We start from the raw sequence: 26,390 nt of genomic DNA on the forward strand, positions 1-26,390 counted from the left end.
TGGTCTTCATCTTCACTGATCGGCCAACCATTTACCGTAACCGAAATATGCTAAGCCCTATTTAATATGATCGCATCACCATAATTGCTCAATACAACATTCTCATATATTTTATAAATACCATAAGAGAGTATTTTTCAAGGACCAAAATATTATACAATTAATATTAGCCCGCATTTATAAAAATTTCAAACACATTATGGTCCAAAATTACCAAGAAAAAGTGTCAGAAAAGTCATAAACCTTTTGCATTGGTGCCAATTTAGTCCTAAACCTTTTTTTTTACCAATTGAGTTATAAACCTTTTGCCTTTGTGTCAATTCAGTTCTTCCAGCTAATTTTGATTGGATAGTGCTAACATGGACGCCGGCCGACTTACATAGCACCGTCGATGCTGACATAGACAACTTTTAATAATATTTTAATTTTTTTAAAATTTTTTAAATTATTTTCTTTTGTTTTTCTTTTTTTTTTCCTCCCCTCTCTCCTTACTCCAGTCGGTTGGCGAGGTCTGGCAAGCCACGCTGGCGACAAGCGAGGCTCACCCTTGCCGAATGGTCGCGAGGGCGGCCTCGCACTGGGCTGGCGAGGGCAAGCCTCACCAGTGGTCGGCGTGGCTCACCAGACCTCATCGGCCTGTGGCCTCTAGCTGGTCACCGGATCGGCAACTGGCTGGAGGAAGGAGGGAGGGGAGGAAAAAAAAAGAAAAAGAAGAGAAAAAAATAAATAAATAAAAATTCAAAAAATTATTAAAATATTATTAAAAGTTGTCAACGTCAGCACCAGCCTTGCCACGTAGGCTAGCCAACATCCACATTAGTAAAATCAGGCCAAGTTAGCTGGAAGGACTGAATTGGCACTACGTCAAAAGGTTTAAGACTAAATCGGCACAGAAAATAGATTTAGGACTAAATTGACACAAATGCAAAAAATTTAGGACTTTTATGACACTTTTCCCAAAATTACCATCTTCATGCTCGTGTTAGACCATGGATCTTTAAGACAAATGCTTTGGTATTTTCAAATGTTTTAATAGATTGGGTTATAATCAGTGCTAGCTGGAAAGAACTAAAAATTCGGCATTTCATAATCGAAAGAAAAAAGGTCTCTCATGTAGGATTGAACAATACTGAAAGCACATGCCGGGAAGAAACAATTGCCAATTGCCGTTTTTTTTTAGTCGGAAAAGCACTTTCATTCATTACTCATTCATGAAACAAGCTCTACTAGAGCTAGACAAGTTGGTTTCTGAACACAAAATATTCCAAAGGAGTTATGGGGGTAAAGACGACCAATTCGAAGGGACAGTCTTGTTCCTACGGGCCTTAACAATCCAATCAGCAATTTGATTAGCCTTGCGGGGGCGATGAGCAACCTTCACCTTAACCAAGTGGGGCCAGCAAAAACCGGCATTCCTCAATGATTTCTTGCATGGCTCATGGGCTTCACCATTACCCGCGATAAGCTCCACTAGTGATAAGCAGTCGGTGGCTACTACAGAGCACAGGTACAGAATTGACTCATTCACTGCCAGGGCTTCCGCGAACAGAACCGAGGAAGCTCGCACGCCTTTCGCTAAGCCAGCCACCAACATACTGCTTGAATCCCGAACAATTCCAGCAATCGAAGCTTCCGAGGCTCTGTCCGTCCACGAGCAGTTGGTATTGAGCTTGAGGAGTCCTCTAGCAGGCGGTATCCACTGTTCAGGTAAGCTCTTGTTTAAAGCGAGGGCGGCATCCACGATTGAGCTTGAAGAGTCCTCTGGCCGCCAATTGCCTCTTGACGGAGAAAATATTGAGATTTTTATGTACTTTTGGAGCCACCACGTGACGAGTCAAATCATTGAGACTTTCCCATGATTATATGATAGGAGAAGTCAATGATGATCACGACGTTAACTGGCTCTACAAATATTATAAATTTAAGTATTTAGGACATAATTGGTGCAATCAAGAAGTTTAAATCCAGTCGATGCGTTCTTTGCTAGGAACCCATGTGAATCACATGCAAAGTATTTACCACTTTTTATCATCATTAGGGATCACCGTGATAATCATGGTTAACAGGCTATAATTTAGAAAGGTCGCACAATGCAGCCCGCTTGTTATATGCACAAGTAACTGATAATCATTCATTACACAGCAAAGGTGCATCATAAAACTACACATGATGTACACGATGTTCAGAAAAGCAAGGAATCATAAGTTCAAAGGTCTTACCTAGTTGTGCGGAGGCACGAGAGAATTCAACAGGAAGAATCAATGCACAGAGATCAAATGAGAAGCCTGAGTAACTCGTGGCCTGTGAGGCTTTGGAGCTGAAATCAAAATATTAGCGTTCAGCATATATCTATAATACCCAAACAAAAAATAGATTCCACAATGTCATAAACAGCAAATGAATGGAAAAGGAGGGGAAAAATGGCAAACAGAAATGATATTCATGTTACAGGGTTCTATAGAACAGAGAAGAAAACCAAATTCCTTTTATCATTGCATAGACAAATTATTTCAATGCCATCTTTTTTGAATGTAATGAGTTTCCAAAGCTTTCTATTGATCATAGAAGCATGAAAAAATTATGGTCTGATCAGTCTCTTGAAATGTTTGCAACTAAAGAGCTCAAATTGGAGAATTGCTACACCAAGAACCATATATGTTTAGTAATTCACCATAGGGATCAAGGAAGAAGATATTTCTCTCGACGAGTCTAACCAATAGATTATCAACTATTAAGACACTGCACTTCATATTTTTTCCTTAACCAAGGACATGACATCCCATTTACCAAATGGCAATCTGGCTAAGAATACCCAATCTAGAGGAAAGTTATATTTGATAAACAGGGCATCTGAAAATTGGCCAAAAAAAATGACTGGCCATCTGAAATTCTTTAACCTTTGTTTACTGGGCAAATTCTACACCTATTCACGGCAACCATTGCATCGCTGAAAACCGCTCCACTCAAGCAACTATACTTAGTGTCAGTCTGGAAAAGCATACCCACCATCTCAAAATGAGCACCTTATACTTGATGGAAAAAACTTGTGAATGAGTTCTTATCCAACCAATGACACGCTAGTTCTACACTTGCAATTTCATTAACCCTTTGTCATCACAAAACATTCCATCGATTCGGCATTATTTACTTGGGATATGCAGATAATTCTCCAGACCAAGGATACAACATGACATTTTTACTGCAGTAAATGATTTACATAAGGACAAGTGTGTGTGCGTGAGAGAGAGAGAGAGAGAGAGAGAGAGAGAGAGAGAGAGAGAGAGAGAGAGAGAGTTGTTCAGCAAGATCTGCCCATCACCAAAAGCCCCAACTACAGTTCTTTATCTAGCTTGTCGAAAGAATTGATTGAAAGGTAGAAATAGAAAGAGGCTTCCTTAATTCTACTTAATCAATATGGAATGGATTGAGTGCTAGGACGACTGTAGTATTAGATTTTTTAAGAGTAATTAAGAGAGGTTGCTTCAACTTCATTTATTGATAAAGTAAACTTTGGTTTAAAAAGTAGAATTGCTCTATTATGCTAAAAAAGCCTCTTAACAAAAACATTTAACTAGAAAAAGAACTGTCATTTCCCTTAGGATACCTAATGTAAGTAGGTGCTAACTCCACTATTATAACTTTCTTTCGAACAAACAGCTCAACTGGTTAAAATGGTTGATCGCCCTTCATACCATTATAGTTTCCTTGTTCATAAAAATCGTGCAGAAGAGAAACCGCTTCAGATGCCATTATCCCTCCACAACATTTGAAACTCTTTGATCCAGAATTCCCATCACTGCAAGAGAAACAAGAAAAAAGTCATAGACATTCATCAATCAGGCAGACAATTGAAAGGGGAAACATAGATGAAATTTCTATGGAAACCAGCCAATGTTCCCGATGAGTCTGCATTTTTATCTAGTTCATCAACTTGAAACCCAGAACAGATTCCAATTTCAAAACGTGTCCAGATATCACGCTTAAAGATAATTTAGCAGACTAATTGACAAAGCACTTTGCAAAAGAAGGTACTATCTAAGCAAAAAAAACAAGTTTGCCGATAGGAGAATATGTTTTGTTTAAGAAGTTTACTTTTCGGTCCTAAGATTATCAATTTTAAGAAATATCTGTACTCCAGGAAATAGGTTTTCATGCAACCAATCATCTCTAAAGTGTACCATTTGATTCAATTGACAGTAACTAGGCTCTATTAGTGGCATTGACCTAGGCAAAATTCTTAGATCAAATCGAAAAGAGATGTGTGTTTGGGATAACTATGGCTTGAAATTTTTTACTTTAATATTGCCTTTGGGTGGTTCTACATTTTCTCTTCTACATAAAACCCAATGTCCATGGAGAACAAATAACATGCTGTAAACAGGGTGATACTTAGAGGCTTTTAATTCAGATGGGCAACTTCTCTTCAGAGAAATGTTGGCACCAGTGATCTGATTGAAATAAGATTTGTGGATGATTTGTATACTAGTACTGGCTAGGATGGGTTTCAATCAGCTATGTCTTCCAAACATCGCATAGGAACAATGCTCAACATTATTAACAACAGTCTCATACTCTCTATCATGAAAATATGCAATAATTAGGGCTAATTTTTTAGCTCCAGAGGGAGGAAATTGAGCAAGGTAGTCCTTTTTCTGCAAGATGAGTCCTCTTGCTTGATGTCGTATTCAGAAGGCAATGAGCTACTTCATGTTTCGCACAATATTTTCGACTCGTAATCAGATTACTAAGAGCAGCATACCTATAAATTTCAAGCTCTAAAAGAATTTCAGGGTTTATTTCCATTTCCCTAAATTTTTTGTTTAGATGCATCCTTAGCACATCTCTTGCTTCTTCTCCCTATGCTTGAGCTTGTTCTTTAAAAAATACTTGAATAGAAAAACAATGTTCATAATCTAGATTAGCTACTTCATGTACTGCTTAAATCACAATGAAACAGATCCTGTTTCACTACGTTCTAACTTTTGTGTCAACAAAGTTTGAATAAAAACTTGATAAGATTTAAACAAGCTTAGGAAACATGAAATGTTAGATCATAGCAGCATCAGACAGATGAAAAATCGTACTGGAAACACAAGCCACACACCACAACTTAGTAGGCACCTGCTTTCATGTATGCAAGAAGAGAAAATTGCAACTAATAATCACAAAAAGAGATTTCTTTGTCGAGTACATTGCCCATGGCAAATCAGAAAGCATAATTTACTCATAGACAAATTATTACATTTCTTTGCAGATTTCCCGATTTAAACATGATAACAGTAAGACATCAAAAAATCTCACTGCAGTGAGAAAATATGAGGAAGAAGAGATCAAGAAACAATATTAGCTTAACTTGTAGCACTTCCCAGAACTTTAAATCTTTTAGGGCATATAAAAAGTATACGGAAATGTCTAACAAGTCACAAAGAATTCAAGGAAAAGGAAACAAAGCGGGAAAATTTAGAATTAATATATACTTGACTCTTGACACTTCCGGAAACTCCACTTTCTTCCATTTAGACTAGGAAAAGGACAGAAAAGATGGAAAATCAGTTGCATAAACCTCCATTTATCTTCATGGTTATGTGTTGCCCTATTCATACAACATAAGGAATCATAAACCTCCAGTAAGCTTTGGTTTTCAATTATCATATGTCACAATTACAAACTGGAGCTAAATAAATATGAAATCAGCAACAAAAGCAAGTTCAGAAATGCATGCCTCAGAGCTACTTTAATGCAACGCCAGTATTGAGCCCCAGCCTCCAAATTTATCATTTGCACAGCCATAATATACTTTATACCTAAAAAGGGGTTAGAGTCATCTAATCATTTATGAATAAACCAATTCTAGGAAAGTTTAGTTTTATTTCAGTATGACCAAAATATGTACCAATGATCGATAATGCCGCTGCACACATTATGCATGGTTCACATGTCACATGAAGGGAGCATGCTGAAAACTTCTCTTCAACTTCTGCAGCTAAAAATCCAGTCCTCAGCCACTGTTCCTGAAGGACATCAAGAGCTTCCATCTCCGCATGTCTTGTTGCCCATGCAAGCGCAAGGAGAAAAACAAAGCAAGCATATCAAATTTAGGAGCTTTGTCAGAAAGACAGTTTCTCACAGTTTAGGTTAACATAAATATAGGAAATGCATTTCATGAGAAATGTTTTCTCGTTCAAGTTAACTGATTAAGAGTATATATAAGATTGATTAAGGCATATACTACATGAACTTAACAAGATTGCTCGCTTGAAGTTGCTGAGAAACTCATATCGAAAAAAGAGGCTTCTTACTGGATTGGCCACCTCTACCTTTTCTAGCAATATTTATATGTACTCCTGTAGCAAGGTGCCTTTGTTCTTTCGTATGCTGCACAAGATACTAAAAGAACCAAATATTTTCGTATCAACTATTCATTACTGTCCACAAATCATTTATAGTAGTGTATTGTCACCATAAAACTAAAAATAATTGCAGCAATAGACTATTAGATAGGATATGATCTCTACCACAAACCAGGCTTAAACTATTTGTGTACATGTGGCCATTGTATGAAGAAATGTGCCCAAGGAGTTGTTTCTTACATCTTAAAAGGCAATACTGAGCTCACAATGCATTTTTATACCAAGCAAGAATACCAAAGTCTAGCTAACATACAGCCTAAGAAAACAAAGTTAGGAACTTCACAAAAGTAGATAAAGACCATACTATGGTTCTAGACAGAGCATAATAGAAAAACGCAACACATTGTGCATAATAAAGCAAGAATATCACTATTGTTAGCCTTAGTCATATCTTATGAAATAATAATGGGAACAAAACCCTTTACAGGCTAATAATGCATTGAAAATTCTACTATTAATAGATTTGTTCAGATATACTATTGTATGATCTATTAAAGAAATAATTAAGGGAGAAACATAAAACGAGTAACAATAATCTACAAGTGGATAGTTTGAGGGTATCAATTCAGACCACTAAATACATACTGTTGACCAAAATTTATAGAAGGGGGTGGAGAAGCAATGATAAACATACATTTCGTGGCTCATTAGTCCGGTTTCTTCCTGCCACAATTACGCTCCCATCCTCAACATCACACAGCTGTTCAATCAAAGTACATTATAAATAAATAGAGTACACTGCGAAACCCATTCACTAATTTAGATTAAAACACTAATCATCTTAATTAGAAAATAAAACAACATATCTGAAATGCACCTAGTTACTGAAAATCAGTTTCTTACCCAACTGGAACTTCAAGGCTGTCCAAAGCAAGCTTGCCATATATAAGAAAAGGAAATTGGTCTTGTTACTGGTTAGTAGAAGAAAACATGAGGAAAAGTGTCAAAAATTCTCTCATGCATGCACGCATGCATTCAGGCAATTCAAGAGGAAATCAGCATCAAATTGCTGCCAGTAGAAATATTCAGCACGTCTCATAGCTATGGATGGAACGAATGCATGTCTCATAGCTATATGATCAAGATCTTGCAGGTCCTGTATAATATACTGGTCACAACCTTCCAAGCAATGGTTATTACCACATACTCGTTCTGTAATTCTGATGCAAATCCCATCTAACTCTTAAACTGATATGGCTCTAACACACTAAAGCATTAATACTAGGTTTCACTCAAAGTCTCAACATTCGAGAAGCTTCCAAGAGTTTTAGCTTCTATGTCATTTTCCATCATAAATGCTATGGCATATAAGGATGAAAAGAGAAGGCTAACTGTTGTGAAGGCCTCGGCAATCAGAATTGACAATCAGCTTCTAGGGCTTTTGTCTCTATTCTTCTGAAGAACTTATGTAAACTCCACGTTTCTAGCGATTTTTTCTTTTTAATACCCACAGTCCACAGGGCAAAAGAAAATAACCACCTAACCAGTTATTTATGGGAACTGGTGTTCATATAATTCTCATGCTCCAAGTAAATTTGATTTTCAATTCTCCCTAGTTGCGAAAGTCAACAAGTGGTAAAAGAACTCGACTGTCAAGCAACCTTTCCTGGTGGCTTGCCATCTCACTGCATCTTCTTCTCTATGGTTTTGCCTTTTCAAGGGCCTCATGAAACATAGAGAAGAGCCCCATCCTAGGAATCGAAGTCTCTCACAATATAATAGTCCCGGAAAACCTATCACGCTCTACACATATGTATTGTTGCCGAAGCCAAGCAATTGAACAGTAAAATTGACAGAATAAAGAAAATAAATCGGACACCAGATTTATGTGATTCGGTTGTAGCGACCTACATTCACGGGAAGAACAGCACGAAATTCCACTATAGATCAAGCGATACAATGAAGATTACAACCACACTCGAGTCACTCAAATACTATAAGTATTTTCTAAGCCCCAATTATACCCAATAACTCACACTGTGTTTAGCTCTACAATTTCTCATGAAATAATATCTCAATCTTACGAAGAAATTATACACAAATCTTACCGCAAGAATTTAATCGGCTTCAACACATTAACTTCATGGATGTAATTCACGAAGAAAGACCCACGCCAAGCACTCGGTTGAACACGGCGCTTCACTGCACCCACATCAACGACCGCGCTTCAAGACTTCGCTAAAGCTTTCCCTGACCCATGAGCAATATATATCCTAACACGCGTGGAATGAAGTTCTTGGTCAGTAAAGCAATTTACGTGCGATTCAAACCTTATCCAATGCAGAGTCCAAATTCGGTCAAACCATTGGACATTCCTTTTTATTTCTTTTGCTTGATCGTGACTTCAGCTTCAAGATTCTGACGTCCAGAAGACTAATTTGTGTGCCCCGAAGAAGAGTTTATATTGCTCAATTTCGGACGTCCGTAAAAATATCCAGTTCAGAATATTCATACCTCCACAAATAATAATTAATCTCGGATCGAATTTCGTCTATCGGGCTCAAACTCGAGACATATTTTAACATGTATGAATTGTACATACTACACATCCACATTTCCTAGACACCTCAGAGGCACCAAAGTCTCTCTCTCTCTCTCTCCATCCAAATTGGCTCAGTTCTTCGCCTGAAAAGCGGACTGAACCTACTACCCATTGTTTCACTCTCCCTCAATCGTTTTTCCTTTGAACCTAGACTTCACCTACTTCTTTAAATAAGTCGCCACCTATGAAAAAAGAGACAATACCTTCTAGGGATTGTTGCTGATATTGCAGCGTGTAATGTTGATTACCAATGAATTCACCACCAAGCATCAACAGACTAAACTTACGAAGAAACACTAATTGAACGTCTCTCGAACAAATTCAACCACACATTCTTCAAGTTCCCGCGCAGTTGTAGCACCAAACAAATCGAATTCAAAATCCAGCTCAAGTATCACATCAACTAATACAATTCGGATGTGCCTGCTGTTACCTGATCTATAGCAAGCTGCATGACGACCGGTACCTCAGGAGAGAATCGTTCACCCGAAGCTACGTCATCAGTTTCCATGGCTTTGGTCCGCAGTGGTAATCCGTTGCCCCCCGCTCTGTCGCCATCAGTCCGCTAGGGACTCCGTTACAGGAAGACGAACTTCCTCTTCTTGTCGCTTCCGTTGGCAGGTGGCAATCTTCCATTCGTCAGAGCTCGGTGGTGCCGGATTGAAGGTGAGAAGTCGTGATGCTCAAAGTGGATCGATGGGGTTCGAAGTTTGCCTGTGGCGGAGAAAAGAGTATTTAGCCAAAAATTAAAAAATAAAGAAAAGTGATGAAAGAGAAGAAAGAATTACAGAATTTTATTTAAGATATACAGTCAACTCAGGTAAAATTCTGTAATTCTACGAAAACAAGAAGAAAGAATGCATTCTAATCAAGATCGACGAGTTCACTAACCTACGAATTGCTTCATTGGCAAGTTTCTCGATCATTCTAACAACAAAAGCAGCGAGCAAACACTGCCATACTCGTCTCTGCCAATCGAATTAGAAGTCCACATGGTCTTGGGTCGCATTCCTCGAGGGAGAAAAGCTCGTGATTTCTCTTTAGTGCTATTTGACTATGTTCCTCAATACTCATTTGACAATCTTGCAAGTCTTCTTGAGGATCTGCTTCGCTCGAATTATTTTCGTGTATAAGTGAACTCTCGGATTCTAAATCTATTGAGTCATAACCAATCTCATAGAGGAAAGCTGGATCCATTAACTGGTTGTCCTGGAGCATAATCTTTAAATTGTCATTTAGTTGCTTGCATATTATTCGGAATCCCCACTTTTTCACGAGTCCACCCGATACTCTAAGGCTAAATTGTACCCAACTCCCATCACTTTTACCAAAATCGACTACTCCCCACAGTTTAGACGGTATAAAATACTCAAGCCAGATACGATTTGAATCTGTATACAAGGGATCTTGATATGGTAGATCGTAATCCTGCCTTTTGCCATTAACACGCGGTTCAATCCTAAATTCGAATCTCTCTTGTGCATCATTACCCTGCTCATCATTACTGAGAATAGCACAGAGAGCAAATCCAAGTAACTTGTCATACAAGTCCTTTGAAGCCTGGAAAAATACGGAATCCTCGTCAATAGGGAGGACCCACTCAGGCATCTCTCCTCTGGGGAGACAAATCATGTAACGACGAGGATTCTGTTATAAAGATAGAGCATTAGAAAATACCGAGCTAGTTATTAGTACCCAAATAAATAATTTAATCTGATTTTTAGTACGTAATGCTAGTGAATTCTACTCCGAACTGGAGCTCTATAAATGAGTAGAGATCCATGACCCTCGCTTGCATTAATATACGAGTCTCATGTGATAGAAATCATTCCCATGTAAGTACGGTAGCCACCTCCACTGCAATGCATTTGGCATATTCTGTATATTATATATATATGCAACATTTTCCATGTTCTTGGTTTTAAAAGTATTGTTAGTCTCAACTCAATGCCATATACTGATTATTCACGCCAAGATATTGCCTATATGGTGAGACATTTCGTTTTTGTATTGGTTTTCATTTTACACCATGCACATGATAACTGATTTAAAGACCGCCATTTGAAATTATGTTTTACCATGTGATCTAGCCATATCAATTAATGCCCATCTAAAAACGATAGAAATTACCTTTTACATATAGTAATATGCTATGTAAGTTAATTATGCCGCTATGTTTTCTAACTTTATTTGATTTTTAATTAGTGAATGGTTAATGGCCAAAAAATTAGTAAATGACGAAGTTTCTGCTAACTATAGAAATGAATTTTTTGAGTTCTAGACCTAGAGAACATCTATGTTATCTATTATTTGACACCCCTCGATATTTCCTTTAATGAAACAGATGCTGGGGGAAGAAAATGGAGGCAATGATGGTGCAGCACACGGCATAACCATAGTACCCTATTCTGTCCAACTTTCTATCGAAGAGGATAACAAGTGGTAATCATGGTTATCCTCTTCGATCAAGGCCTAAGTTAAAATCATCACATTGGTATATTTTCTTTGTGTTGCTCCCAGCAGCATAGACCTGTATGTTCCTGGTAATTACCCAGTGCTAGTGGGTCTGCTATATGGGGAACTGCCCCATCTAGTGGTGATTAGTTGGGTACTGAAAAAACTCTGGTATACCACATTGATATAAAAAAAAACACTTACATTCTTTTGATAGTTTCTCTTTTGAGAATGCATATTGATATAAACAGTTTTACCTCACTTTATATTTGTTTGCTTTTCTTAAGCCTCCAATCTTGCATTTTCTGCTATTGCAATATACTCCACATGGATATGTGTGTTGGAGAGAGAGAGAGAGAGAGAGAGAGAGAGAGAGAGAGAGAGAGAGAGAGAGAGAGAGAGAGAGAGAGAGAGAGAGAGAGAGAGAGGTCTAACCTCAAGTGGGGAAATGTTAGCCATGCTCAACCCTCTATGGACAAAATTATGAAATGAAGTTAAATCTCCAATTTTTTGCAAAGATTCGCAACCATCCGCCAGAAGACAATTCAAAAGTGGTGGAAGCTCAGGAATCTCTTGTAACTTATGGCAACTTTCAACATGCAATAAGGACAAACGATCCCGCTTATTGATGGATGTAGGAAGGCTAGTAATATTGTTCCACGCCAGAATTAATGCTTCTAAGCTGGGAAAACATGAAAGATTCTCAAGAAACTCTACTTCGAACAGATTGCATCCCACAAGGTTTAACCAGCGTAAACTTGAAAGTCCAGTCTTCATGGGATCAGCCGAATCCTCGTACTTTGGGAACCGAAATAAATTTGTGCAATCAAAAAGTACCAACTCTTCAAGGTTTTGTAACCCGTAAATGCTAGACGGAAGACTTATCAGGTTCTTGCAACTACATAAATCCATTTTCTTCAAAGAGACAAGATTTTCTATTGATTGAGGAAGTTCTTTAATAGCGGTCCCTTCTAACCAAAGCTCTTTCAAGCCTTCGAGTTTATGTGGAATATCAGGAAACCTTTCAAATTTTGTGCATTTTTGAAGATGGAGAGCTCGAAGGTTTTTTGACTTGAGCATATTTGGAAAAACACTAAGTTCAGAGCAGTTCCTTAAATTCAACACCTGTAACTTGTCATGATATGCAATCGACTCGTGGGCTTCTACCAAGCTTTTGCATCCCCCAAGATCCAATTCCTCGAGATTTGGAGTACATGAGAGGTCGGGCATACTAATAAGCGACTTGCAGTAACTGAAATTAATGTACTTCAATTGTTGGAACTCCTACAAAAACAGCGAAACCACCTTCGATAAACATTCCCATAATTAATATACTTTTAAGGATTCTCATCCTTAGGAAACAACACTCTTCATGGAGAAGGAAGCAAGGAGCATCGTTAGATCAGGCAACTTAGAACCTACTATTCAAGTTTCTGAGTAAATTTCTTAACCTACTAATTAACTTGTAATTCAAAGTTGCTATAAATTGATTTCGTGTAAATTATATATTGTATTGAGAAATTACAAAACACTTAGAAAATTTACCATTAATTTCAAATATATATTATATATAATATTGGATAAATCTTGCACGAGGTGGAGTCATGTGGCGCACTCACAAGCGAGTTTTACCCAGCAATTTAGTTTTAATGATCACTTTAGCAAATCAAAGATAACTCTTATCATTTTATGCTTTAGATATTATTTGAATATATAATGATATATGCATACACAATATAAAAAAAAGTTCACATATAAATCATAATAGACAATCATTAAAAGAATTAGGGTTAATACCATTAAAAATCTCAAATCAATACACAATTTTATCCCCGGTAAATTTTATTCTCATAAATAATCACAAACTAATACCGTCATGACATATTTATCTCAAACTAATTTTCGTTTTATAAAAAATCCCAAACTTGTATCCTTAGCCCAACTTTACCCTCCTTCGTTAGCAGACAAAAATTAATTTTGGATAAAATTATGGCATGTGTTATGCCATGTGGCAATCACAAAATTAAAGTGAAAAGCCATGTGGTGAGCATGTGGATTTACACCACATGACAAAAATATGTGTTTCATGTCACATGGCAACCATAAAAGCAAAGTGAAGTGTCACATGGGCAAAGTGAAGTGTCACATGGCGAGCATGCGAATATGGGCCACGTGACAAAATTATACCCCATGTCATGCCATGTGGCAACTACATAAGCAAAGTAAAGTGTCATGTGGCAAGCACATAAGTGAACACTCTATTAGGTCCGGCTTTAACTATATATAGATGAATGTCAAGAATATAAATTTATCACAATGAAATTTCCTAAATGTTAATAAACTAGCTTTTTTTGAAATCATGCAAAGACAGTGAAACCAACTGTGAAAAACATTTGGAAGAAAAAAAAATTCATATATTCAATTCAAAATCTGAGTTTGACTTGTTATTAAGAAACTAGTGGTATGCCCCTACTGAGTCACTTATATCAAAGTAGTTGTGCGAGCATTACATGCATTACCAGCAAAGTTTCTAAAATATTTTTGGGATAAGTACACTAAAATTCGTAAAATTTGTCACAAAAGTGTAATTGAGTCTTCATACTGACATTGCGTTTTTTTCTCTCTCTCCTACATGGTGCTAACATGGCTAAAACATGAAATATAAGGTTAAAACGTCATTTTGGTCCAAATCCTATTTTGTAACGTAAATTTTAGTTAAATTAAATTAAAAATAAAGGCTAAATTAAAAAAAAACACAAAAGAAAAAAAAAGAAGGCAGGCGAGGGGTTTGTTTAGCCTTCATATTTTAATTAAAAAGTAAGATTTGGACCAAAAAAACGTCGTTTTAGCCTTATATTTTATGTTTCAGTCACATCAGAGCCATGTAGGAGAGAGAAAATAATAAAAAGTTATATCAGCATTTTCCGTTAGCCAAGTTAGACTGTAACAGTTTGAATTTTCGATCCTTTTCCCGGGATTTAAGAAATGAATTTGACCAATGCACTATAGTGAGGTCTCACCCGGAAATGCGCATTCACGGGATGCTAACCTTAGGGGTAGGGCCGTTACGGGATTGAGTTCGCACGACCAAAGAACTCGACCTGGGTTCGACTTCGACCATATCGATTGACGAGGAAATGTTTTGAGCCAACCGAGACCGATCTATTTGATTGATCGTGTCCAAAGGGCACTAGTGACAGACCCTCGCAATTATATGACAACCGAGGTCGTCCGGGTGGAGTAAACTTAAACGTGATTTGACTTAGTGTCGGTCACGGGTCGAGAGCGCGTAATTCTAGAGAGCCACCCGTTAGCCAGAGATAAGCTAAAGTTGCTATTGCTCGATTTTAGTCATTTCTTGGAATTCGGGCCCGGGAATCGAGAATTTTGAAAGTGACAATTTTGGACGGCCGATGACGTTTTTGGCTTGGCCAACCTTGGGGCCACCCATTTCTGCAAAAAAAATGGATTTCGGTCCGGGACCGGAAAAATTACGGTTTTGCCCCTGTGGGCACCGAGGCTGGATTCGAAGGCCGTTTGAGGTTATTTTTCGCGGCCAAGGTCATTTTGGGGTGGCCACGCACATTCAGAGTGGTTTTGGCCAAAAATTGGAATTTCGACAAAAATTGGAAAAATAATATTATTTTATTCCCGAGACTTTGACGTGGATTTTCGAGGGCTTGCGCGATGAATTTCGCGATTCCGACGCCATAATATGTTGGCCACGCACATATGGAACACGTATGTGCGAAAATTGGAATTTCGGTTCGGGATCGGAAAATTCCGAAAATGCCCCTAGGCCATTTTTGATTAATTCCGAAAATTGGATTTAATTTTGGGATTAACCAAGGTGAGTTAAGGCCAAACCAGGTCTGGTCAACCATGGTTAAGAGCAAATGACCATTCTACCCCTAAATTATTGGATTGGATCAAATTTGGGCCCTTGGATTAGGGGCAAAATTGTCCAATGGGCCTAGATTGTGACACTTGGATCCCACTAAGCTATCTTTGACCTATTTGACCAGACCTCTCTCTCTCCTCTCAGCTATTTGGTTATTTTCCCCCGTGCAAGTTCTTCTTCTTCTCCGTTTCTTGTTCTGCAGATTACGTTTCTGCCATTTCCGGTACTGTTCACGCCGGAACAGTACCAGCCGGTGCTGCCCCCACCAAGCCAACATCACCAGCAACCATTTCCACCTCTGTGCAGCCACCACAGCCCCGGTTTTTGTCCAAAACAGCCTTGTTTCTCTCTTTTTCTCTTTCCCGGTCTGCAAACAGTACCGCCGGAGCTTCGCCGGAGCTCCGATCGCCGTTCCGTCGACACCCAGCCGTCCAGCCTCGCCGTACGTCGCCGTCCACCACCGTCCGTACAGCGTTGTCCGTACGGTACTGTTCACACGTCCGTACGGATCACTGTTCACGCCGGACCGTCGGACGCCGCGGCTGTCACCGGCACCTCGCCGGCCACCGTCCCAGCCTGTCCGCACGGTGTCCGTACGAAAGCACTGTTCACGCCGTCCGTACGGGGCGCACTGTTCACGCCGTCCGTACGTCCTCCGGCGACGCTGCTGCCGCTGTCCCGGCCCGTTCCAGCCCCGTTCTGTCTCGCCTTTTTGGGTAAGTGTTTTCCCCAAATGTCATTTAGGACCTCGGGTATTTCTAGACTCGTTTGAAGTTCGGTTTAAGTGATTTTAGGGACTGTTTGCTGGCTGTGATGTGCCGTGTGATATGCTGTGAGTGGCTGTTCGATACGCAGTTAGTACCATTAGGACCGGCTCGTAATTTTATGAAAGTGCCGTGAAGAGCCGGGAGTGAGATATGGTGATTTTGAGGGCGAAAAAGACTGATTGATGGCTGTGGTGTTTGGTTTTAGGTGCTGTGAGGTGCTGTTTGTCGTGTGGTTGGTACTGTTAGGTCCGGCCCGAGATTTTGTGAAATTGTCGTGAAGGGCCTGAACTGATTTGATAACGTTTGGGTGTGGAGAAATGCCAGTTTGTGTGTTGATCGTGTGTGCTGTGATATGACTGTGTGGTTGTGGCTGATTTGGGATTGTGCTTGGGCCGAATGTGATGTGGTGCTATGCCGCGTGTGTGGCCGTGAGGTGTGGCGGCGTGGACATGTGAATGTGCATTGAGTTCGTGTGCCGAGTGTGGGTGATCATGTGGTGTTCGTGTGATGAGAATGCGTGTTTGTGAAGTGTACGTGAGATGTGAATTTGGTGCGTGGCTATGTATGTGTGAGGCGTGTATGTTTGGCCGTGCGTGTACTAGTCGTGCGTAAGTGTGGTTTGAGTGGAACGAGGATATGGAAATGTGGTTTGGTTGGAAAGGTCCGTCCTGAGGCGTGTACGTTTACGCGGGACGATGCCGTCCCTGACGAGGTGACGATGCCCGGCCCGACGGGGTGTCGATGCCTGACGTGGTCAGAAGACCGTTGGCCTGATGCGTTTTACGCGGGCGCGGTAGAAGGAAAGTGTGTGTAGGATTCCGTCCTGAGGCGTGTACGTTTACGCGGGACGATGCCGTCCCTGACGAGGTGACGATGCCCGGCCCGACGGGGTGACGATGCCTGACGAGGTCAGAAGACCGTTGGCCTGATGCGTTTTTACGCGGGCGCGGTAGTGGTGGAAAGGTTGAGAATGAGTGGGATTTGGCAAGACAAGCGAGAGGATTGTGGAAAGTGACGCATGGTGTGAGTAGCGTGCGAGTGTGTTTGTATCGCGTGATGTGATGCTTAATTATGGGGTAGAAACTGCTAGGCACGGTATGGGACGTGCCCAAGTGGTTTTGTCTTATAATTGAGGCACGCGTCTGTGATTCCTTGTTGTGATGTGTTGGCTGTGTTATTGTCTAACGTGCGGGAACGTGCGTGATGGATTCCGGTAGGGTCGCATGTGATTGTTAGTTTGGCCGATCTTTGTGTGTTATGTGTGTTTTCGTGCGGCGGTACGTGAGTGCCTACGTGGGGTTTGGGGTTGTACACTTATTGAGATTCGTCTCACGGTTGTATAACCGCCACTTTCGACCCCGGCCCTAAACCCGGAAGTGCGCCTTTTCTTTTTGGAAGTCCGGGAGCCGCTGTTGGTGCCCAGTGGAGCTGCAGGTGAGTTCCAGAGTTTCAAGCCAGAAATTCAGAAGCAGACTAGACGAGGGCGATCCTTAGGTTTTTCCCTAGGGTTTTAGGGGTTGTGTAAATCGGGTTGACCCATAGGGAAGTTAAGTTAACCAGACCTCGATCTTTTGTTTAAACGGTGACTGAGGATGTTAGTCTGTATTTATGTCTGGAATATGATGTTTGTATATTTGGTGTTGTATGAATATGTGGTTGCTGGATTGTTCTGTTGTTCTACCCCGTTGTCGTCATTATTTGTCCGGGGTTTTATTATTCGCTTCCGCATGTGGCTCTGATGTTTGGGTTGGGTCGGCGACGTTCCTGGGACGTCGCATCATTTCGACCGGAGCAGGGGATGTTGCGAGCTCGATGGGGTTCGGGGCGTGACATAGACGAAATTAACATAAGGATTTGATTGCACTAATTTGATAAGTTTTAGGATTTGAATGCACTTTTAGAAAGTTTTAGAACTAAATTGCACTTTCATGGCAAGTCTTAGAATTTCTAGTGCACTTATCCCAATATTTTATTACGTTTACATAGAAATGCTGCTCCTCAAGTACTGATTTAAGCAATCAATATTGACTTGCTTTACAACATGGTGCATTCAAACCTTGGACTGAGCTAATTCTATTAATGCCGTTCACGTATGTGCATTGGGTAAGGTTCCATCACTTGATGGCTACATGGCCTCTAAGGAACCATTGAGTGAGACATGCTTACCACATCCAAATTAAACGCCTGACCACTCGGCCAGCTACTCCTTGGGTGTTTTTGTTTCAGTTTTTGTTTAATTTTTTGGTCGATCATTATCCAATTTTATATTAAATAAAAAAAAATTATGTAACCAGCCGACATAGTTAGAATTAGGTTACACAACTCACACTAGCAGATTTGAATTTTGAATTTCTTTACTAGCAGATTTGATTTGATTTTGAAATATAACTATGTCGATTGTTAAAGATATTAGGTTCAGAAAGTATTCCAACTTTATTTATTCTATGATATAAAGTAAAGATAACCTTCTTTTTTTAAGGGATTTCAATCTGTTTTTTATTCCTTCCATCAATTATCCTCACTTATTTTATAGATATCATACAAATGGAAAGATGTGTGAAATTGGTTATTCTATTTTGGCTTACATATTTCAACTTTAAAATTTAAATTTTCTTATGATGCAATGACCATTAAAAAAAAATTCAAATCTTGGAATATCTTTCTTTTTCCACATATAATTGCAAAATTTCTTTGTATTGTGCACTTTATCAACAGCATATTTCCATTAAATGTTTCTAACGAAGTTGTTTTGCTTAATTTTTCAAATGCCAATTTTGCTGCACATAAAATATTAAACGCAAGTACTTACGGTCGTTTGAAAGAAAATAAGGAAGTGGTTTCTAAAACATAGGAACACCACTTCCTTCTGTGTTCTGGTACATATAATACGCATATATACATACAAATGAAGTAGATAAGAAAAAGGTCAATGTAAGTAAATGCTCACCTTAAGTTGTTTTGGCACTACTGTGATACTGCTTTCATGCATATCAAATCCCACTAATTTCTTTGGATCAGATGAAAATTCTGGAATCCAGGAAGTACATCCATGCGATCCAAACCATCTTAGCTCATTAGGAAGACACATAGGACCTTGGAAAGAAACATTGCGCACAATGAGCAATCTCAACCTTCTCATTTTAGTAAAAGCATCACCACCGATACATATTTGTTTAAGCTCAGGTGGCTCCAACACTATGGCTTTTACAGCACAATCTCCCTGTATATACAAGACCATATAGGTTATGCCTATTCAGTAATTAGAGTAAAAAATAAGGAGCAAAATTTTGATTTTATTTGTGAGTCTTACAATGTCACGTGAAAGAACATCGAGAACATCGTCATACTGCCATAATCTGCTACGTCTTCCAGGATCATCTCGACATTCTTGGTTCACAATATCTATCCCCATTGCTTGAATCAAGTCATGCATTTTTAGGCCTCCATACTCAATGCTTATTAAGGACCTCTTAATGAGTATATCTAATCCTACAGTTGTATGTAGATCGCAACTGTCGAGGACTTTCTTTGTGTACTCTCTAGCCCGCCCCTTAAAGAAGCAGGCAATATGGAGAAAGATCTCTTTCTCATTTTCGTCTAGTCCATCATAACTTATTTTGAGCACATCATTAATGGTTTTGTCAGGAATCCTAGAAAGTTTCTTTAATGTACTTTCCCATATATCTTCTGTTGTACCATATAATAAGGAACCTAGAACCACAAGTGCTAAAGGAAGGCCTTTAGCATGATTCAGAACACTCTTCACTAGATGTGTCCTAATTTCTAATTTTTTGTGTCTCGGAGAAGCATGATTCCTAAGCAGCTCATGAGCTTCACTGTAACCCAATGGTTTAACTTCATACACATGATCTTGATCTATCCCATGACAAGTTAGCAACTGTCTATCTCTTGTAGTAACAATGATCCTACTTCCATTACCAAACCAGTTGCCTTCTCCTACTAAAGCATCTAATTGGCGCAAGTCATCCACATCATCAATGAGGAGGAGAACTTTTTTGCGACCAAGTCTGTGTTGTATGATATTAATACCTTCATCAACATTGGACACTTCTAATCTTTGTTGCGGTAATAATATATCATTTAGGAACATTTCTTGCAAGGTAACTAAACCCCGGAAACCTTTTGAAGTCTCTCGAACATCTGCTAGAAAACATGAACCCTCAAATTGTCTAAACATAGTATTGTAAAGGGCTTTTGCTAAAGTTGTCTTGCCTATGCCTCCTGGTCCCCATAATCCCACCATGACAACATCATCATCAGAGTCAAGGTTGAACATTGATTTCAACTTAACCACTTGGGACTCTATCCCAACCGGATGCTTAGCAACTTGCAAATGTGTTCGGTTTAGGTGAATGGAGATCTTCTTCACAATGCTTTGTATAAGCTCTGACTCATCTCTGACAAAATCATAAAAAGAAGTTGTAGAATCGTTTTAGCAATTTGAATAAGCAAATAATGAGCAATTGCTAGTTAACGATGACAAAGCAGTGCGTCACAATTTCAGATAATTACAGCCAAAACAATATGTATTTCCACCGAGTCAAATGTGAACTCCGAGAGCTCCACACCAATCAAAACATGTATCTATCTACTTAAGTGATTCATGTTCTTGTGATTTAGACATATGACGATTCACTTATTTTTCTTTTTGACTGTCATACGTAATTTATTTCTAAGTTTAGTCAAAAAGAGCCATTTAGGACTTTGAATGATGGTTAATATTTTGATTCCAAAAGAAAATTCCCCAAAGCACGATGTCATTGCTTTACATGGCCTACACACACTAATTATCCCGTATGAAACATTGCGAACTTCCTTATTCCTTCCAAACAAATGGGGTAAGTGCAACAACACTATTTAACATTTTGTGCATTTGTCAATCAAGTTTTAACATTTTATTTTGATCAAATGAGTTCAGTCAAATTTTCAGCCGATGAAGTGCTAGTGTCAATTTTTTATTATTGAAAAAGTTACGGGTTCGTTCTATGGATAGCCACATGTGATTTTTTGAACTTAAAGTGCCACTTGTGACAAGTTGAGGACTCAGTTGACCAAAATCGAAAATTTAGAGAACTCAATTGACCAAAATGAAACGTGAAGACCTTAAAGCCCAGAGAGAAAATGTTTAGAACTTTTATTACACTTTGAGGAGGGCAACAACGATCCAAAAGAAAGAGCTACATACCTTACCCGAATGAAACAGGGCTTAGCTAAAGCTAAAGGCAGAATTCTATTGTTTTGATGCCCAAAAATAGGTTTATTTTCGTGACGGTGAATTTTAATAAATATTGGTAAGTGTCAAAAAAATGTCGGCGAAAAAAAGATTGGTGACTTTTTCTTTCACATAACTTGTTAGTAACTTACCAACAATTTTTTGAAATCACCAAATTCTTTTTATAATTAGCACATGACCCATTTTGTACTAACTTACCAAATTTGATTTGCATAACTCATGGCCTCAAATTTACTAACTTTTATTTGAAATTACTAACACAAATTAGAGTAACTTACCATCTTTGATCATATTAAATAAACCTACTAGTTTTGGATTACCAACTTTCACTGAAGCTACTTACCAATGTTTACTTGTTCTTTTAATTTGCCAACTTTTCTATTGGGTTACTAGCTCTCATTTGAGTTATTTACTAACTCATTTTTTAAATTGTCAACCTTAATTAGACCGACTTACCAATTTTTGTTCGATTAACAATTCTTGTTTGTGTTACTTGCCAAGTTTTTTTTTTAATTATCAATTTTTCTTATGTTTTGCCAATTTTTATTTATCTTTCTTAACTACACTTAGATTCACCAATTCTTTTATGAAATTACTAACTTAAACTTAAGAGACTTAGGAATTTCCAAGAATCATAAGATGAAGCATCTATATATATACTTACAATCATGTGTGCATCGATTTATTTATTTATCTATTTATTTTTTAAAAATGATCTTTATATTTACTTGTAAAGATTACTTTTCTTACAGATTTTCTTATAGAAAATATGGACTCCACTCTACTTACCCATCAGTCAAATGCCACCCGGACAAGTTACCAACATCGAAAAGAGCTTTCTTCCATCTCTTCACTTTCTCTGAATCCTTCCCAAACTTGGACTCATGCTTAGCCAGAGCTCTCCGATAACTCTTTCTGCCCCCTCTCACTTCTCTTGGGTCCACTTTATAAAACACTGGTAGAACGGTGAGGTTCTTTTGCTCCTTGCATTCCATAATCTTCGCCACCTCTTCCAAGCACCACCATGAGGAAGCATAGTCCTCGGAGAAAATGATGACTGCAATGCACGATTCTTCGATGGCCTTCATAAGCGCTGCCGATATATGGTCTCCCTTTCTCAATTCCTCGCTATCACGAAAAGTGTATATTCCATTCTGGTCTAAAGCTTTGTAGAGATGACCGAGAAAGTTCTTACGCACGTCCGCACCTCTGAAACTCAAGAAGACGTCGTAAATCTTTTTGGGTTTCGATGAAGAAGCCATTGGATGATGGAGTTCTAACAATCGGAAACGACTTTTAGCAGAAGATTTGAAACTGTGTTTTCAGGTAGTTCATCCACCACTTGATCTTCTTGTTGATTTACTCTTATGCTAGAGGTGAGAGATGCATGACTTTCTTCGGGTACGGTGAACAAAGAATAATATTAGAAATTTGTAAAATAAAACCGCGTAAGACCGCGTGACTCAGGCTTCTTTGTGGCCGACAAAAGTAGGGACTAGTAATAGATCACAAACCGACAAACAACTTTGGTGGTCTTCCTCGAAATTTCATCCCTAACCTCCGAGAAGAACCAGCCAAGAGATAAATAATTACACGCACAATCAAGTGTGGACAAATCACAAACTTCGTGATCTTCCTCGAAATTTCGTGCTCTGATGGCCACAAGCTTCTTTGTGACCGACAAAAGTAATGGAGAAACAACTGTGGGGTGGTGGACTCTTGTGATCTGGTCATAGGCTCGCTAATCAGAAAAACTTTGCTGGCTTCCTCGTAATGGAAATGGCATCCGTCTCTTTATTGGATGATTTGCCTTTCATATATTAAAATCTGCGAGGGATTTGCAGTCTTAAAAAAAGAAGCAGTATGTATTCCCATATTGCACGTGATCAAGCAATCAAGTTGATGTTCAAGCCTTGTGAAAATTCAGGCTTCGTGCATATTAAATATATACGACATGGCATCAAGTTTTTTATTCGTTTTAAAAAAAAATCCCATTAGAGTTGTCTCCATATGTGGTGTTTAAATAGTTTACGTTTGCTTTATCACATAATTCAAATCTTTTGGAGATTGAAATTCCAAATAAGAAAAGCACTGTGGACTAGTGTAGAAAATGGTAAAATTAAATGGTTAATCATGCATAATGTCTTATGCTGAATTATGTGGATCAATAATGTTGACAATCTATAGTTTTTACGCCCGATTATATTTAAATTCTCCATTCTCAATCATAGAAAAGTAATGGTTAAGAAGATAAATCAGACTTATATAAAAGTGTCACATATTGATACATTATAAATGGATATGCTGTTTTAATCAGCTTATTAAATAAATGAGCCAGGGGCAGCTCATCCACAATTGTTTGTTTTTTTGTTGAGAAAACGTTAAGATGCTTTCAAAGCATCGTGTCATCAACCACCAAAAACTAATTATTCAATAGCAAGTGTTATGAATTTTTTACTTTCCTCTAAAGCAAATTATTATGAACGAATAATTAATTATGTGGTGGTTTGGGAACACCTAACCTTCTCTCTGTTGGCGCATGCTGCAATTGTTCTATCGCTTCAATATGGCTAAGGAGCTTGGTTGATTGTAATTTATAACCTCTCATCAATAGTGCCACTTGACTTATATGTTGGTGATATATGCCACTGACACAATGTGTCCTTGAGAAGTGGTTTTAGAACCGAAAGCTGGAGTCTACTATATTCAACAGTTCAAGTTCAATTTATCTTCTTTTCTCTTTTAGCACCGAAAGAAAAGAAGAGTGACGACTTTTAAGTCAAGCCTGTGAAATTTTTCCAAAGTGGACGGAAAAAGTCTCCAGCTTTATAGTTAGAGGAACCATGCACCCTTCAAGATAGTCATGAAGAACGCACATTTATTTCTCTTAAAATTCTATCAATTATTATGTGTGCAATTGTCACAGCGTCAATTACTAGTACATTAGTTATTATGCATACGAACTGTCCTTTTTAGAATTCGACGGAAATAATATCACCTATCTAATCTCGATTCGCTAAATCTTCTATGTTGAAAGGATGGACATCGCATAAGACCCACCTTATGTAATGTGTACGATCCAATCATCCTTTGTAAACCAAATTTATTAAATGAATTTGTGAAATAAGGGGAATGATCATAATGTTGCAAGTGGATCAGGTTTTTAGCCATGTTCCTGATCCCTCGATCGCAGTAGATGATATTGTGGCCTAAGAACGAGTTCTAATTCTCATGATCTATTTATAGGTGTAAGAGGAATTTGGTCAGCGAGTAGCACAAAAATTGAACTAAATCGATGGAAGATTATAAATTCTCAACCTCGAATTTCTTGTCGTCAAATCCAAGTCAAGTTTGAACGTTTTGAGGATACGGTCGGTCCTGTTGTGCACCGAGCAAGGCTTCCTCCACCGTGAGACAAGGTATCTTCTTTTTCTCCTAGCACCAAAAGAACAGAAGAGTGACGACTTTAAGTCAAGCCTATGAATTTTTTCTAAAGCGGAGGGGGAAAGCTTTCAGCTTTACTAGTCGGAGGAACGACTCTTCCAGCTTTGTTTCGAGGTGTCTATGAAAGCTTTTATGCGAGAATAAGTTTTTCTTTCCTAATTTGCCATAGTTGAATTGTTCAATATATCCCCATTCGAACGCAGAATAAAAATCTCAAGGCAAAAAGTAGCGGGTCCCAATTCCAGAGGCAATTTTGAAGACGAGCAAAGCGGCAAAAATAGAGTGGCTGTTTTAAGTTTAAGCAGGAGGCAGTGTCTCAACTCTGGATTTGTGTCAGAGGCAACATAATTTATTCGAGATGATTTAGAGAGTTTCCGATTTAGATCAATCAAACAGTTCATCCATCAACTGCGAGATCAGCGATCCCTCTTCCATTTGGGATAGTCATAAATCCACCATTGGTAGCATTTGAGTCGGCATTCAGCCGGTCGAATGGAGATTTCGGAGAAATCTCGACCCCTAACATATTTTCTTTTAATTCTGTTATCCAACATGAAACGAAAGAGATGCGCGACTTCTCTTAGAACTCGGGTAAATGATGGTGCTTAAGGATGGTCCAAGACATCTAAAGTGTGAACACATGGACTAATTTTCACTGAAGACCGCATGTCTGTGGCCGACAAGATTAGGGAGCAGTGTAGATCGGTACTGGTCCTAAGTGGACTCACTTATTGCACGGACCGACAAACAACTTTACGGTGGTGGATTCTCGTGATCTAGGTCATAGGCCCGCTGATAAAAACAACTTTGGTGGTCTTCCTCGAAATTTCATCCCCAACCTCTGAGAAGTTGGTTTTTCCTTGCCATGTAGTAATTTACCACGTAACCCACTCAAGAGATATCAAATTACACGCCCAATCAAGTGTACCAGCAAAAAATAATTTTACATCTATTGATAATATAGAACTTTGGAAAAAAAATGGTTTGGAAGTCTGGACCGAGATATGTAAAGGTATGAACACATGGACTTATTTTCACTGAAGACCGCATATCAGCTTCGAGGAAATGGCTTTGATCTGTTTAGTCTTCATTTTTCTTTCTGTAATTGAAGTATTTCATGTCATTAGGTTAGCTTTTGTCAAAGGCTCTAATAAATAAAATAAAAAAACTTTTCTGGCTTCCTTGAAAGGGCATTCCCAACCTCCAAGGTGTTGTTTTTTCTCGCTAAATAAATAATTTTACACATGACAACTCAAAAGATATAAAATTATATGCACAACTAACTATATATAGGTCTAAGCCTATTTCAATTTTTCTATCCGCATAATTACTAGCAGACCCATGAAAAAAATCTGCAAGTCCTATGAACAAATTAAGTTTTGCCTTGACCTGGAATAGCAATTTTGATATAGAGTAATTTGTACCCAATAGCGCTTTTACGACAATATATAATTAAGAAAAACACGGTGCTTAAGTGTGGACCAAGATATGCCGTAAGTGTGAACACGTGGACTTATTTTCACCACCGTGTTATTTGGAGTACCTGATTGACACAAGCTTCTTTGTGGCTGACAAAAGTAGTGGAGAAACAACCTTGGGGTGGTGGATTCTTGTGCTC

General features: G+C 38.6%; 1 protein-coding gene and 1 long non-coding RNA gene across 4 annotated transcripts; both read right to left on the reverse strand.

The window, feature by feature from the left end:
- Positions 1-1,190: 1,190 nt before the first annotated feature.
- Positions 1,191-4,211, reverse strand: LOC115664321 (uncharacterized). The gene is made up of 3 exons (XR_004003573.2): positions 3,693-4,211; positions 2,220-2,317; positions 1,191-1,778 (listed from the first exon to the last, which is right to left on the reverse strand). It is a non-coding gene; the product is annotated as an uncharacterized LOC115664321 (long non-coding RNA).
- A 4,176-nt stretch (positions 4,212-8,387) lies between these two features.
- LOC115665876 (disease resistance protein RUN1-like) lies at positions 8,388-23,184 on the reverse strand. Of its 3 annotated transcripts, XR_008815634.1 has the most exons (7): positions 22,118-23,184; positions 19,385-20,492; positions 19,022-19,294; positions 11,842-12,690; positions 9,844-10,599; positions 9,386-9,666; positions 8,388-8,623 (listed from the first exon to the last, which is right to left on the reverse strand). XR_008815634.1 is itself a non-coding variant. In XM_056307597.1 (6 exons), exons 1-5 carry the CDS (start codon positions 22,588-22,590, stop codon positions 9,880-9,882), a joined length of 3,423 nt encoding a protein of 1,140 aa, XP_056163572.1. In that variant the 5' UTR covers positions 22,591-23,184; the 3' UTR covers positions 9,007-9,666; positions 9,844-9,879. The 3 variants fall into 3 exon arrangements, 2 of the variants coding, with proteins under 2 accessions (XP_056163572.1, XP_056163573.1); XM_056307597.1 differs by lacking the exon at positions 8,388-8,623 and having other exon boundaries at positions 9,007-9,666; XM_056307598.1 differs by lacking the exons at positions 8,388-8,623; positions 9,844-10,599 and having other exon boundaries at positions 9,015-9,666; positions 22,118-23,132.
- Positions 23,185-26,390: the final 3,206 nt, after the last annotated feature.

The sequence above is a fragment of the Syzygium oleosum genome, unplaced genomic scaffold (assembly GCF_021117445.2).
Source record: "Syzygium oleosum isolate NSW1041296 unplaced genomic scaffold, Sole_v2.1 Sole_v2.56, whole genome shotgun sequence".
Taxonomy (NCBI): Eukaryota; Viridiplantae; Streptophyta; class Magnoliopsida; order Myrtales; family Myrtaceae; genus Syzygium; species Syzygium oleosum.

Coding starts and splice junctions, on each gene's coding strand:
- LOC115665876 (XM_056307597.1), bottom strand. CDS start 22,590: ATGGCTTCTTCATCGAAACCCAAAAAGATTTACGACGTCTTCTTGAGT. Junction 12,691..19,021: donor TAGTGCCAAAACAACTTAAG/GTGAGCATTTAC, acceptor CTGTTTTTGTAG/GAGTTCCAACAATTGAAGTA. Junction 10,600..11,841: donor CTAACATTTCCCCACTTGAG/GTTAGACCTCTC, acceptor TCTTTATAACAG/AATCCTCGTCGTTACATGAT.